This window comes from Apostichopus japonicus, chromosome 16, assembly GCF_037975245.1.
Source record: "Apostichopus japonicus isolate 1M-3 chromosome 16, ASM3797524v1, whole genome shotgun sequence".
In the NCBI taxonomy this organism is placed as follows: domain Eukaryota; kingdom Metazoa; phylum Echinodermata; class Holothuroidea; order Aspidochirotida; family Stichopodidae; genus Apostichopus; species Apostichopus japonicus.
The window spans coordinates 18,398,708-18,414,028 of NC_092576.1; the positions used below are offsets into that span (position 1 = coordinate 18,398,708).

At 35.3% G+C, this 15,321-nt stretch overlaps 2 protein-coding genes across 6 annotated transcripts in view; one reads left to right on the forward strand and one right to left on the reverse strand.

Annotated features, from left to right (window-relative positions):
- The window catches only part of LOC139982710 (uncharacterized), a 239,831-nt gene extending 236,762 nt beyond the window's left edge, over positions 1–3,069 (reverse strand). For all 3 annotated transcript variants that reach the window (XR_011798299.1, XM_071995776.1, XM_071995777.1), the window contains exons 1-4: positions 2,921–3,069; positions 2,515–2,633; positions 1,726–2,043; positions 264–884 (exon numbers count right to left, since the gene is read on the reverse strand). Coding sequence is in view for 2 of the 3 variants with exons in the window: in XM_071995776.1 (XP_071851877.1) it covers positions 264–884; positions 1,726–2,043; positions 2,515–2,578 (1,003 nt within the window). In the remaining variant the exon portion in view is untranslated. The remainder of the gene's footprint in view (positions 1–263; positions 885–1,725; positions 2,044–2,514; positions 2,634–2,920) is intronic.
- Positions 3,070–4,364: 1,295 nt separating this feature from the next.
- On the forward strand, positions 4,365–15,082 carry LOC139982713 (uncharacterized). 3 transcript variants are annotated; one of them, XM_071995781.1, is made up of 12 exons: positions 4,372–4,994; positions 6,532–6,753; positions 7,332–7,356; positions 7,528–7,604; positions 7,698–7,868; positions 8,356–8,466; positions 8,729–8,931; positions 9,479–9,598; positions 10,103–10,214; positions 10,497–10,593; positions 10,768–10,870; positions 12,246–15,082. In XM_071995781.1, the coding sequence occupies exons 1-12, from the start codon at positions 4,613–4,615 to the stop codon at positions 12,342–12,344; spliced, it is 1,722 nt and encodes a 573-aa protein (XP_071851882.1). In that variant the 5' UTR covers positions 4,372–4,612; the 3' UTR covers positions 12,345–15,082. The 3 variants fall into 3 exon arrangements, with proteins under 3 accessions (XP_071851883.1, XP_071851882.1, XP_071851881.1); XM_071995780.1 differs by having other exon boundaries at positions 4,376–4,994; positions 7,695–7,868; XM_071995782.1 differs by lacking the exon at positions 12,246–15,082 and having other exon boundaries at positions 4,365–4,994; positions 7,695–7,868; positions 10,501–10,593.
- Positions 15,083–15,321: the final 239 nt, after the last annotated feature.

Consider the following 15,321-nt stretch of genomic DNA (forward strand, 5'->3'; position numbering starts at 1 on the left):
TACACTTCAGTTCCTAAGGACACTTATCTTAATTAAAAATTGCTTGCCTGTGACAGGTATGCATTGCAAGCCTCTATAGCTTCCAAGCTTTTAGGTGTTTTCAAGAAAGATATACTTAATCTTGTATAGATTTATAAGTGACTAAATTTTCGAGCCAGAATAAAAGTCCTCTGGTGTGAAGTATAACGAATACGGACAAGATGATTTCCGTAAGCTACTGTTGTTGATGATAGCAAAAAAGTTTGAATTCGTTTTCCACTTACCAAACACATATAATTGATATGAAAGCATCTCCTCGTGCATCCCGTCATTGTACACGCACATGTATAGTCCAGTGTGTGTGACTAAGGCTACAGGAATCACTAATGAGTCTTCTTTTCTGTTGACAGACTCGTCTATAATGAAGTACGTGTCGATAACTTTTGCTATCATAGTTGAGTTTCCTTCCAAAGTCGCTGCCTTCCAAATCAAAGATTCCGCGCTCCTGCCATTGGGACATAGCAGCTCTACATGGGAGCCAACCTCCACGTTCTTTTTGATGATGTTGTCTGGAGAAATACTGCCATTAATATCTTCCACTAATAAGAAAGATTCTCTTTTAGCAAGGAGAGAAAGAGTATCATTCGCCTTACACGACAAAAGTTGTAACAGATTACCCTCAAACGGGATATTATTCACCTGAACATGCGATGTGTACAAGGGAGATGTTTCGAAAATGTCATTTTCAGATTGTAGGTCGGTGTTACCTTTGGACCAGATTAAACTGACCGCTGGTTTGCTTCCATTGACAGAACACGAAAGAGAATCATCGCTGGATATTTGCGTAAAGCAAATTCTCTTCCCGTTACATTTGTCGATGAGAGGATACCCGATCGGTGGTGGCACTGCAATCATCAAAAGAGAATGGAATGATGTTGATGCATGAACAATTCAAGTAAGATGGTGTATGGCTTTCGTGCCACAAGGGTATAATTTACGATCATAAATGAATAATTGGAATTCCTCCACTGAGTAACTGTCAAAATGTTATCACACATTCAAAATCGGATGGAATATTCACTGATGTATGATATGCATAGTGGGGTACTTAAACAGAATGTAAGATAAAAATGAGCCACTACAATAGTTATAATAACACATCTACAACCGATGCAAACTCGTAAAAGGGGCGGTCCAAAAATGAACAGAACTGCTGAAAAGAGGGTAATTTTTGATACGGGATAATTGTAAGGCGGCAGAAATCACATTGTTAAGATCACTGTGTGAATTTAACAACACTGTGAAAGAAGTTCAATCTTTATTTGGTCGAAGAGGAAGAAGAACTAATTTAAAGTTATGTGTCTCTGTGGGAGGGGTGGGGATGGGGTACAGGGTACCATGTAATACACTGTTCTTCTCTGCTTCCCCATGTAATACCAACTTTATTTTATTCGGGTTCAAAAGTCAACTCTATTTTTGGTTCAATAATATACTGGTCATCAGCCAGTTTGTGTAGAGGGTTATATCAGTTATGTCAGCTTCCTACGTTGGCTAACTAGGGACAAAGGAAAGAAATACAATTGAAATAGGAAGCCATTTAATATTTGACTGTTGGTGTCGTGATAAATAGTCAACATTTTAACATAAAAAGTCAAAACTTTGAGTTTCCCCTCCGGGCTCCATACAATGCTTAAGTTCAGAGGTGTACCGTTCACATGTTGCGCACTCATATAGGCCGTTACTTACCAGTTACTATTAAATCGATGTCTTCTGTGAAGGAACCCCCCAGTTTCTCTGCAGAATACAGTACTCGTAAGTCTTTATCGTGGCTCATTGTCACTTTTGATATTACAAGGGAACCATTTCTTGAGAGACCAAATCCATTATTGTCCGATGCTTCGATCGGCGTCGTTGAATTTACACGATGTACAATAGGAGGTGTGGTTGAAGAATCTAGTGTGCTGTACCAATAAATGGCGTACAGCTCGGTGCTGAAACTGCACTGGATGACTCCTGCTTGACCAATTCTAGCATACTGTGGAGTAGCACATGCTCTTGTTTGTGCTGTTTTGCATGGATATGTTGAACGTTAGAAAAAGAGAAAATAGAGGGGAAATGGAAGAAGCATTTACCACAAAACTTAGCTATTATCTACTTCAGTGGGCCGCTCACGTTTAGGCAAACGATCTTCCATGGGATCTTCCATGACGATCTCGCCGAAAGCTATAGAAACATTTCAGTGACGTCGGGAAAAATCACGCTACCATCGATCATTTCCGTTACCTATCATTGCATCTCGTCCATTTGTATATCCATTGAAGTAAATTTAAACATATATCAATATCAATTTAACAATATCATAACGTACGACGCCTCTACTCTCGTTAGACTTAACGCCCGAGTTTTACTCATATGAACAGTTGTCATTATATGGTTGTTCATGAATTGGAAATCAATTTAGTATATAGGGTATACTCAATAGCATCTATGTAGCATTGTCATGTAGAGAATATTTCAGATGTTGTTCGCACGTACCTTGCCTGATGCAACAGCAGCATAGCACAGTGGCCATCATCAGAATGCATTTAAATGTCAACATGATCACAGCTTCTATTCCCAAATCAGTGATACAATTGAACCATGTAAAATTACTTCTGAAAAACAAACACAAGGAAATTAGATGAGGAAAATAATGAAAAGGGCCTAATTTTAAGTATCTATGAGAATATTAACTGAAGAAACTCCTGAAAAATAGCAACACAGCTTAACAAATCATACAAACGTCTTCAATTGGTTATTGATCATCGTTGACAGCTCAAATGTACAACTGTACACAATATTCAATGTCAGAATTTTCATAGATATCATATTTATCCGATTAATGTTTACAAACAAATATATGATGTATACAAAATACGGACTGATCATAAAGTTAATCTACCGTTCAGTAACGTTTCGGTAAAACTGTCCAGCGTTATTAACAATTTGTATATTATTCAGGTTTCCGTTAGTAAATGTCCTCCATTTTGTTAGCTCAGCCGATGTCTTGTGTTACATATTTGTATGTTTTAAGCAGGTAGCTGCTAACTGGTACAGCATACGAAATAACGCGATAAATAAATCATTGTTAATAAGGGGGGCAAAGTGCAACATCCCTCAGTATTTACGTTTTATAGATTTAACTGTTCACGCACTTAGGCGTTCGTATAACCTTTGATATTTACACAGAGGCTGTATACTTTGTCAGTTGATAATAAAATATATATGCTATAATTTGTGAGTACTATACACTTGATACCTATATGATTCCACTGCATAGCACTAATAGCATACTAAGATAAACTGTATTACTAGGATCTTTAGATAGGATCTAGGATATAAAGATTCCAGTGCTGTAATAATATATCACCGATCCATGAAACCGTTTCCTCTCTCCATTTTGCCTTAAGGATGTAAATAGCGACATACTATTCTGTATCCCAGTTTTCCCAGGGTCTTTAATATTCCCTAAATATACTTGAGCTCATTTCTCGGTGAGTAAAAGTAAACACTTGAAAACATTCCAGGCTTGTTTTCTAGATCAAAGGGTTATATTGAAATCAACGATTAGAGCAATGACCACGTTTAGTTTCACAATACTCGAGCATTGTATCATAAATACGAATGACTTGTACCAACCAGTCCAAATAACAATGTAGATTGGTATCAAGAAAACAATGTCAGTCGAGGTAGCAGGTTAATTAAAATTTCCGGCGAAACCCATACTCACGAAAACATTTGTTATCATGTTGATACTGTCATTGCGCTACATAACACTATAAAGATTTTTTGATAAACATTGCAAGTGTTATTCTGTGATACGTTTAGACAGTGTATAGTCGAGAGTGTCCATCGTAACTGTTAGTGTATACAAAACGGTGTGTTACATATGGATCTTGGGTCTGAGTACTAATCCAGGGCTTGGGGGTCAAAAGTTATACACTACAGGTTTTGGTTTCTTTACTTGCAGTCAAAACCCAATTTAAGAATACGTTTTCAATTAAGCAAAATGATTAACAATGGAAATGGAATAAAAAGAAAGAATTATCTCACTCTAGTGCTGAAGCGCTAAATGAACAACCTTATATGGAGTTATTTTCAATGTACAGTGAGACATTTTAAGTTTGCCAAATGGTCGTTTCATAACTTAAAATGTTTGCCTCTGCTCGACAACTACCACACGTGGATATCATTAAGTTCACCTCCGCTTATTCAGTAATCTTTTAAGTAGGGCCGAGATCTCTTATTCAGCTTCAAAATTCACATTTTTCATGTAAGTTATTAAATTCAATTGATCGCCTCATTGTTAAACGCCGAAGACAAAATCATTTCCAATAGCGTAGGGAGACAAACAGAGGGCGCTAATGTAACTTAATCTGCAAATTCAGGAAACCAGATATTCAATTTGCTAGTTCACTATGAGGTACGGCGACATAGTGTAACAAACTGAATGTAATGCACTGTTCAACGATGATGTTCTGTGGGATTTAGCTATCATTTCATTCTATCAATTCGCACCTATTAAATTGCTACCAATAGTTACGAAGTTAAAGAAGAGATGCATCTTATGACTAATTTACAAAGAATGTGAGTCATGTGCGTGACTTCAGGTGATTTAACTCCAACAACATACTCCAGGATGTTTCAATGCTGGACACTCTTTCTCGTATGGTGCAGCAGCTTTCTTTTAACATCAGTACCAACAGTGCATTCTAGCAGTGGATGTTCCAAGTATGTTGTTCTTAATCATGCTATCAAAATAAACTGTCAAGGAGAAAAGTCAACGCGTGACTATTGGAGGTTTAATGGTACAAATTTATTTGCCAATGGAAACCTACTCAGTGCCGTTATCAGCAATGTTTCTGTTAACGAGAATTATACTCTTCTCATCTCGAGTTTTTCTTGGGATCACATTGGTTGGTATGAGTGTATTCGAAATGGTACACCAAGGGGAAACCAAAGCATCTGTATAACAGGTTGGTCACATTCGTTAATGTATGTGTAATTACTTTTGAGACTAGGTTTCAAATTCATGCAAATTAATCAAGCGTAATTCAATGAAAATGTACATGTCACATATATTTCGAAGAACTAGTATTATCTGATATTAAATACATAATATCGATGTAGATAGTTAACATATTTATTCTATATAACTTTAATCTTAACGAAAATGTATATCTTTTCGCTAAGACGGATTACTGCAAATAAAGGCAAATAGTAACTTACAAAGTTTCAAAGTTTATTGATAAATTGTGTAATAAACGTTTAAGTATCGTTTTTTTTTCTGTTTGTTATTGTTTGCTTAGTATTAATGATGGTTTAGGTCAAGTCCAGACACACTTATAGTTATTGAATATAGCTTCTGTTATTCCGATAAAACATTGCATGGTTTAGGATATCTTCTGTGTCATAGTGTAACGCAGCCTTAATACTGGTAGTATATATATAAGCTTGGACTTTTAGTAACTAATTTGCCATTTTTGTTGTCCAAAATCACTCCCTTCTGATGCATGGAGACAACACAACAAATGAAAGCTCAATCAACTATTCATTGTGTTCGTTTCCTGTAAACACTTTCGTTCATATTCCGACACACTGGATTTGGTCGTGTTACCCAAAAACAAGTATGTATTAACTACTTTATTTCTCGCATGTGTGACGCTTGTGTCTGTAAATGTCGAATCGACAGTCGACTTTATTTGAAGAGGGAAATTGATTTTACAATAACCGTCTATGTTAATAAGTTGACAATTTAATATATCTTAATCATTACAACTGTCTGCACATGAACTCAAAAGTATTTTAGAGAACGATACCGGAGTACTTTATCTCTGAAGCTCGCTTTTGAGCTTGAAACTTACCTAGAGATTATATAGGTAAGCAAATTATATCTAACTAGCAATCTATTGATAATTATGATCAACTTTGTACCAAATGACTAAATAGACTTCATTCATGATCCTTTATCCCGAAACACGTATAGGTATGCGTAATAAGAAAATTGATATTAAAGATTTATTATTGAGCCATTAATACTTTACTTTTGGTAAAAGGGGAAGTCCCTGTATGAGAACATCATTTTTCTGCTTTGCTCTCATGTACTTACAATGCAGTTTGAAAGTAACTTTCCCTTGAGGAATGTTTTCAACTTCTTAGGTCGCATTCATATAATGTTAATACTTAATAGGAAAGATGTTTAATTGCCAATATAAACGGATACATTTATTCATTTAGTGAATTATATGAACATTAAAATCAAAGACTATGATGCATTATTTGGTTAATTAAGTAACTAATTAAGCTGGCCAGTAGGCATCAACGATGGAATCTTTCATTTATTTGGGCGCCAATGTGTTCGATCTGCAAATGTAAATAGGAACTACTGGGTTAAACTGGCAAACTGAATTATTCGTTTGTCGTCGTAATTGATTCCAAAATATTATTTTAAAGCAGTTGATCAATAAGGATGTGACCCTTTTGCATACGTCGTGAATATTTTGTTCGTTACAGGAACACCAAGTACCAGTTCAACGTCCACTGTTTTAACGACACCGGACGTCACATCTATCTCAACTGACGAGTCTTCATCAAAAACAACATATAACACATCCACATCCACATCCACATCCAAACCCACACCCACACATTATAATATAGTCACCATAGCCGTGTCTGGAGCTTGTGTGGTAACTTTAATAACAGGATGTTTTGTTATCTGTCTTAGAATTAAAGGTATATTACATTACTTATACTCTATAAACTTGAAAGTTGATTTTGTGATATGATGTTTATGTAAGGAATTGTAATATCTTAACTAAAAACATCTTCTTTTATCTGATATTAACAGCAACATCTTCTTCAAGGAGTTGCATTAATATTCGTCCTTAAAAACATGTAGCACATTGTAAACATGTCATTTGATGAACATGAACATTCGAATTTGTTTGAATTGAGTTTTGTTTGTCATCTGAACATGAAATGATCTAACGGTCTGTGTGTTAGACAACATAGTCCATGCGCCGTTAATTAAGTTACCTGAGCTGTTAAAGTGTCATTTCGCAACAACAAATGGCAGTGTTATAGAAATACAACTAGGAATGACAGATAAATTTTGCACTGTCTGCAGCATTTCAAAATAGTTTCTAACTAAAATCATTGCTTGAAATAAATAAAAATGCCAGCTTGGTTCTTATTATTTCTCTATTATTTAAGTTAAATAACTGTTCGTCAACTTCAAACAAAATCTGTAAAGTATTTGTTTAACTTATCATAATGGTTATATTCTCCTGTTTCTGATGCTTCTCTTTTAGGTTCAGACAACAGAATCAGAGAAATGTAAGTACAGAATAAGAGAAATGTTTTAAGTACTTTAATATCAAATACCGTCATCACTCTGTCTCGTAATGAATTGGGATGGACAAAGACACATAACGTATGATGAGTTTGCTACTCTTCGACAACAACAAAACCTTACTGCTTAGAGTTATTGTTTTTATATCCTTACAGAATTGAGACTGAACTACGTAGTTTTCCGATCAGACCTGAGTCATCAGTTGAAGAGATACCTTCCATCCCGCCACGTAGTAAGTTAATCTAAACATTTCAGATGATATTTGTCAATGTTTTGTCTTTCTTGTTGGTTCCCTAACGCTCTTAATCTCGCTTTCCATCAGTAGATGTATCTGGAGATGCGTCACCTCAAACGGAGAGACTTTCCCTCTGCATCTTCCCGAGTGAAGTAACACTCTTGTCCAAGTTTCCCGGTGACGGACTTATCCAGTGCTGGTTAGCAACGTCAGATATTAGAATGCCAGAAGGGAAGGCCTTTGTTGCCAAGACGGTGTCAGGTAAGCTCGTATCTGTGTTTTTTTTTCTCTTGCGGGGATGGAGGTTGTCTTCAAAATTAGTAGACAGCATATTGTAACGTCACTTCCTTGTCGGGTGGGACAATCACCAAAGCTGGTGTTGGCGAAAGAGAGTCGACACAATAGATAGTCAAGTGCCAATGAAAATGAGGTACCGATTATTCAAACATCCTTATTTTGCAATGGTCTAACATATTTTGCTTACAATAAACGGCTCTTATCCTTATCTTTGCATTAACCAGAACGTTAACTGTTAAAGCAATAACGCAATAACGCATTACCCCAAACGCGTCTTAACGCGGCGTCCAACGCAGAGTACAATGCTGCTTATAACGGAGTGACTGGACTATATAAAATAAAACTATTTTGTCCCAACGTGTGTCTACAGTTACGCTATGAAACTGATTCATATTTTGTGCACTCGAAGATAATATGCCTACCACTGCCATGTTTCTCATTATATACGTAGATGCTGCAAGGACAAACGATATTGTCATATTTCGTCAATTGGCGAAACAAAGACAGTCATTGGTTAGTCATCCAAATATTGTTGACCAAATTGCAGTTGAAGTTTCGGACTGTGAGTATGTATACCTTTCATTCTTCTAAGTACAAATCAGCCGTAAACAGTTTTGTTTACTTGATTCGGAGGCTAAGCAAACAGTATATCTACTTTTGTTGATATATTTAGTTTCATATTACAAAGCTTGAATATCCTTACCACTGAAATAATATTTATTACTTTAGTTAATATCATCGGAGTTCTTTTCCGGTAATGGGTCTGTGGAAATGAATATCTATAATTTGTAATAACGTTTCCTGTCATTTTTTTTTTAAACTAGTTCCTTACTACATTTATCAAGAGTATTTGGACGGAGGAAATTTAAGACATTTTATGTTGAGAAACTTTGAGCAATCCAATAAAGATCATATAGAGAACCAATCTACCTCAACTGCTACGATACCAACGGATGGCAAAAACTTACATTTGATACAGTTTGCTTTAGAAGTGGCGTGTGGAATGGCATATCTTGCTTACAATAATGTGAGTAAAAATAATACAAGACTCGCCCTCATAAATAAAGTCGTAAAGGGAGTTTGTTCTGCTCCCTGACTCAACTGGCGGACGCGTAATCACGGATCTTAAGAGCTTACGGGAAGTAGTCACCTGAGACTAGTAATTGAATATAACATCATTTGTTTAATGATATCTAAACTGCGGTTTTCAGTTTTGACTGTCAACCGCACTTTTTCATACTCTTATTATTGGCTAGTGCGTGTTAAGCATCGAAACCTTTTTATTCAGATTGTTTTTAGATCTATCGTTTTCGATAGCATTTACAGGAAATATATATTAAGGGAATTTCTCAATTGGTGTCGATTTATATACAACAATTGGCCTTTAATTTATGATTTCATTGACCTAGATGTGGCTAGATGTTAAGCTTTTAGACGTCTTGTTGTTGTCATATTAAAATCATGAACATATAAACGTGCAGATCCGTCACGATTGCTGTTGACTCCATTTTTATTATTATAAACAATTGATACTATATCATTATTCTATTTCACCGAGTTTAATCTCCATTCAGTATCGTCACCCTGGTCTTTGTCTAAAGAAGGTTCTGTTAACAAACGTGATGACATGTAAGTTATATGACTTCTGGCCAGACGATTTATCCGGAGAAAGACTCCGGACAATCCTTGACAAGGTGAGACAAACCATGAGAAATATGATATGTTAAAAAGTTCCTTCACGCTTAAACCATATGAAGCAAGTGCATTTCAGTAATGATCAATTGAATAAAAAAAAATGGAACACAGTGTTAAAAACAAATATGACAAAGTAGTATAATTTTCTTAAGAAGATTTGTAAAACGACATTAGCACTTGTTTTACTTGCAAATGTTGGGAACTCCTTTTTTTTACTGGGAAGTGCTGAATAATATGTAAAAAGCCTGTCTTTTGGTCATACGGCATAGAGATACTTCACGTTCGACAATATGTAGTTTAAATTGTATTCAAACTTGATCTGAATAATTAATCTTCGTCAGCTATATGTTCACACTGTGAGTTGCGCATGCTTTTCAAGTGAAACTTAATATGTGGTATTCTTCCAAAGGTTTCCTGAATTTAGAAAAATTGTAACAGTGTAGGTGGCCCTGTGTAGATTTCTTACCGATATCTTGATGAACAATTAATCTTTATTGTTTCAGCCGGATCCGCCTACTGCGTGGCTTCCAACTGAGACCATCTTTTTGCGGCAGTATTCTGGAGAATCTGATGTATGGTCTTATGCTGTCCTTCTTTGGGAATTATTTTCTTTTGGTATGTCACATGTTTGTTATCCTACGAGTACATGTTTTATGATTCCTAGATAAGCTTGATTTCTTACAGTTCTTGTGAAACGAATGATGGATATTCTCAACAGATTAAAATCAGTATCAATAAATCAATCATATAGCAAAGACAATCAGTCATAAATCACAAGCATGCATATGTCTGCCAGGAATAAAGTCACATTTAAGCACGATTTAAGAGACAGTCAGAGGAACGTTTCAGTACGATAAATATCTAAACTGTTGATTGCAAACTTTTACTTTGAATTAGGTAGTACTCCATACGCAGGTCTCAACGCAGACGAACTTGAACAAGAAATAAGGCATGGAAGAACACTACCACAACCAAATAATTGCCCAGGAGGAGTGTAAGTGAAAATGTGTATTTAAAAGTTTCTTTTTAAGTATGATACATATGATGCTGTCTGCGAAAGATTAAGACATCCGGTGGAATGTATCGACTCATATAACATTGTCGGTAAACACTTGGATTATTACGTTGCTTTATAACAGTTCTATCTACTGTGTTTTTATGTTTGTAGTTATGGCATGATGCTATCTTCCTGGGATACTGTGGTTACAAACCGGCCGCCGTTTTCCCAATTACAGGAGAAAATTCAGACCATGCTAAATGCCTTGAGTCAGGTATTGCCATGTTTTATTTTTTTTTTTTAAATAAATGTTACGGTTCTAATTGTTTTGTTCTTATTATGAAGAGTACTGTTCTTTGGAAGAGTATGAAGAATATATAAATGAAACCAGTAACGATACCATATTGAGATTAAAGTTAATTAATAATATAACTATTCATCCTTGGTTATGATCTTGTTTTATATTAGTTGTTTCTAACCGAGCTAATAGTTCTAAATTCTGCTTTTATAAAATTGTGTATACATCATAAGAAACATTAAGCTATTATGTCACTGATTTACCAGGAAGTCCAATAATGGTAACTCATAATCTCATTCCAACAAACGTTTCACTGCTACTGTTCACTCGATACTCATAGCTGGTACAGTTACTTCTGTTCATGTCCTGTAACACATGATACACGTGTTATGAACGCAAAGTAGTGTTTATTATACAACACCTAATTATATTCCGGCCATTTGATAGTCAAACGCTCGTCGATTGCATGCAAAATCCGCTCTATTGCACTCTATGAAATAGAACCATGTGCTATACTTTTTTGATAGCACTTTTTCAATGGTAACAGAGCAGGGTTATCTGTCTGTTCAAAACAATCTGTTGCATGAGTGCGTTTTACATCCAATTATATCCAAAATTTCGTCGAAAGATGTAATTTGTTCCATTCAACTCGGCTGCACCTCGTTGAATGGAACATTCCATCTTTCAACTCATGAAATATTTGCACTATTGCACTCATAACCATTTATTATTTGTGTACTGACGCACGGATGTGGGACATGAACAGTAGTTGATATACTAACCATTTAGTTCGAGTTCATTAATACGCGATTCTATACTCAAGTCGTATCTAGTCCTTCTATGCTATAAGTAGGCCTATGGATATACCCGGACATGGCCTTCCTTCGTTCTCGACATGCTGAATTGTCGTACTTAAAATACATGTGTGAACTGGAGTCAAGAGGTACCCTACCTACTTTACTTTATCTCGTAGGCATTCTCATCTTTAATGACTCCTCGTCTTGTCGTGCAGTGTTTTGTCTTACATGGGAACAAGCTACCAGCTTTGTAGTTGTTACAGTGCCACCTGTAGCACATGCTACCGGGTTACAAACACAAAGTAGAAATTACTGTTAAACGGTTGTGGGACATGAACAGTGGTTGCTGTACCAGCTATGAGTATCGGCTGTATGGTCGTAATAGAAATATATAGAATATCCTTCTTAAACACTGCTTAATTTCTTAAGGAAAAAATAGAAGGTCAAACCCTTCCAACTTTTGAAAACTCTTGGCAAATTGAATGTGCTATATATGTTAGGGCATACTATAATTTAACCTTACTTTTTTATTATTTTTGTGTATGTTACGTCAGGTTATTTGTCCGTTAAAGGGAGAAGAAATGAGCAATGAACCAAAATACTTTCCCCTGGACGGATGTGCCGAAGAAAATGACTACACGGAATCATGCTAGAAAAGATGTGTTATACAGATGAAAATATGAACTAGTACTCAAAATAACTCAAAGCCATACTAGTTTTCGGCAAAGTTATTGTGTGCAAAATATGGATCTGTATCTTAAGTTTATGATGCAAATATTAGTCTTAATGGTTCCTTCAAATTTCAGCCTTGACGGAAATTACAAATATTTCGTCAATGTTGCGTTGAATTGTATGTTTTACACCTGATGATGTATCGCAACATTATCAATTGTTTAAAGAATTACTTACAACTTAACATTTCAAACTCTAGTGACACTGTCATATAACGTTTGAAGAATGGAATAAAAGACTCTAGACATTTGTCCCAGAGTCAAGTTTTTAAACACATTCTTAAAATGTTGTGTCAGTCAAGAAAGATATGGTTATCACATTTTTTGGCATAGATATATTTGAAATATATATATAAATGGCGTAACGTAAATAACCCTTATGCTTAATTTTAATATTTTCCAAATTTTAAGAAAAAAAGGTATATATCATAATACACTGGGGTATCGAATAACACTATCTAAATGATATTGAGTTAATCATAATACACTTTATTTTTGTTATTTATTTGGATGAAGACATTTGCTGATATCTACTTTCTTCGCTTTGAGGGGAGTTAGTAAACTTAAAAAAATGACAGCCGACAAAGAGTGTCTTGTAACGGTATTTTTGCGGTTCTTACTTCAATAGTATCAAACCTGATTAATGTCGAGAAATGTTACATATGGTCATGCTTGTGCTTGCAACAAACATACTTGATAGAATATCTCAGTTTAAGTAGAGCTTATATGACTATGTATGGCCATAGGATAGAATCTTTATTAATTATTTTAATTATTATAATTGCGAATTCTGACGAATCTGAAATGATGAATTAAAAGCCAATTTTTCCTGAATCTTCTCTTGACTGTCTCTAAATGTGATTTATGTTAATGGCGAGTATTATCATGAATATGTATGCTAAACTGACGGATTCACAGTATCCATAACAGTACAGCGGTAATGCACAAGGAAGTACGTATTGATACATTGTAACCATTTTACGCTCACGAATACTTTACTCCGAACACTTGTTGATTAGGCTTCACCGATTGTTCTAACAGAGGGTTTCTCTTTCATTTTCTATATATTAATATAGTTTTTATCATGGATAGCCCCTATCTGTCAAACAAGGAAGTAGATGGTGAAATCGCAGTCAATGTATAGCTGAGTATATATGAGATAATGAGACCTTGTTACTGAAAAAAACAAATGAGAGTATCTCTTTATCATTACATATCAGTTCTATCTTGAAGGGCCCGAAATTGACAAACTCAGCTGAACAATATAAGTGACAACCTAGATCATTCAATGAACATCGTCACCGTCTAGGTTTGTTAAGAAGGGACAGCTTCGCTATTGCTAATTACCTCATAATCAAATAATGACAAACAGAGTGGGGATGTATTCAACAGAATACTTTCATGATACAAAAGACGGCACCTGTCTATAATGTGCATTAATGTGACTCATAAGACAATATATGACGTGTTCCATAAATAAAACTGTCGTAGCAGCTTCAGTTAAATCCATGTTTCATCAATTAATAGTAAAACGTTGAATGATTAATTCCAATAAAGCGTTAAGAAACTCGAATATCTCTCCACATGAGCTACACAACGAAGTCTTTGTGAGTAAACTGCAGTTCTAGTTTCATCAGTAGGCCGACAGCTAGTTAGGCTCGCTAGACTCCTGTACTGTAGTGTGTAGTGTACCTAATACTTCATATAGCCTATCCATTAACTTGAAATATATAGGACGCGGGAGGAAACAAAGCCATAGGCTCTTGCATTTCTTAATGCAATGAGAGTTTTAGCCACATTGTCAAATGTTTAATTTTTGGTAAGTGTTTTGATAGCGTTTGTATAGTATCGGGGATGGATTGGGAACTGTCAACTTTGTGATATGAGTTGGGCGTTTACTTAGTTTGCACTTAAATTGAACCTCATTGTAAAAGTAAATGCATGTTACTTTCAGACAATGCTAGTCGTTTTCAACAAACCGTCGTCAAGGCAACACCGAATATCTGTATCTCAGTTTCCAGATATATCGTTGGCATGCAGCTTAATTCAGTAATGAAATAACCTCTTCATTATTAGAAATATCATCATATTGCATAATATGATAACATAATAAGGTATAGGAGATAACACGTACAACTTGGATGGGTACTGAGAATACATTGATGCCATAATCAAACTTGTTGAAATTGAATGGACTTGTAAAATAGCAATTCACACACACACACACACACCAAGGAGCATGATACATGGCTTTCAGTCAATTACAAACTTTGCTTCTTTTTTTAGTATCTTTCAAACCTGCGTAAAAGTAAGTTGGCCTGACGTTTCGATCCTAGCAGGATTTTCTTCAAAGGCTAAAAGACAAGTAACAGTAGCAGAAGGGACAAAACACCCACAAAATACAGACAGGTTAATGAGCATCTTTCAAACCTGATAACAAAAGGTTTAAAGTAATTGTTCCTCATTATTAACGTAGTTCTTTGTTCTTTATTTAGTCGTAACAAATACGACTCAGTTTAAACACATCTGATCTATTCACTATTTTTGTGTTTTACTTTCGATACATAGTTTTCAATTGTGGTGGATTTCAGATACAATATGCTGGTTTCAAGTGTGAAGCGTTTTCTTGAATTAAAACATCTCTCGTCCAGCAGCTGCTTTAACAAACAAAAAACTACTGTCAAGGGACATTTACAATAAGTTAATACATCTGTTGTACTATAATGTTGTACTTTCGGTACATAGATTTGAACTCTTGTGAATTTCAAATACAATACACTGGTTTCAAGTGTAAAACGTTTTCGTGAATTAAAACATCCTTTATGCTGCTTTGACAAACAAAAAACCACTCTCATGGGACATTTCCAAAACGTCAATAATATGTGAAACCATCTGCATC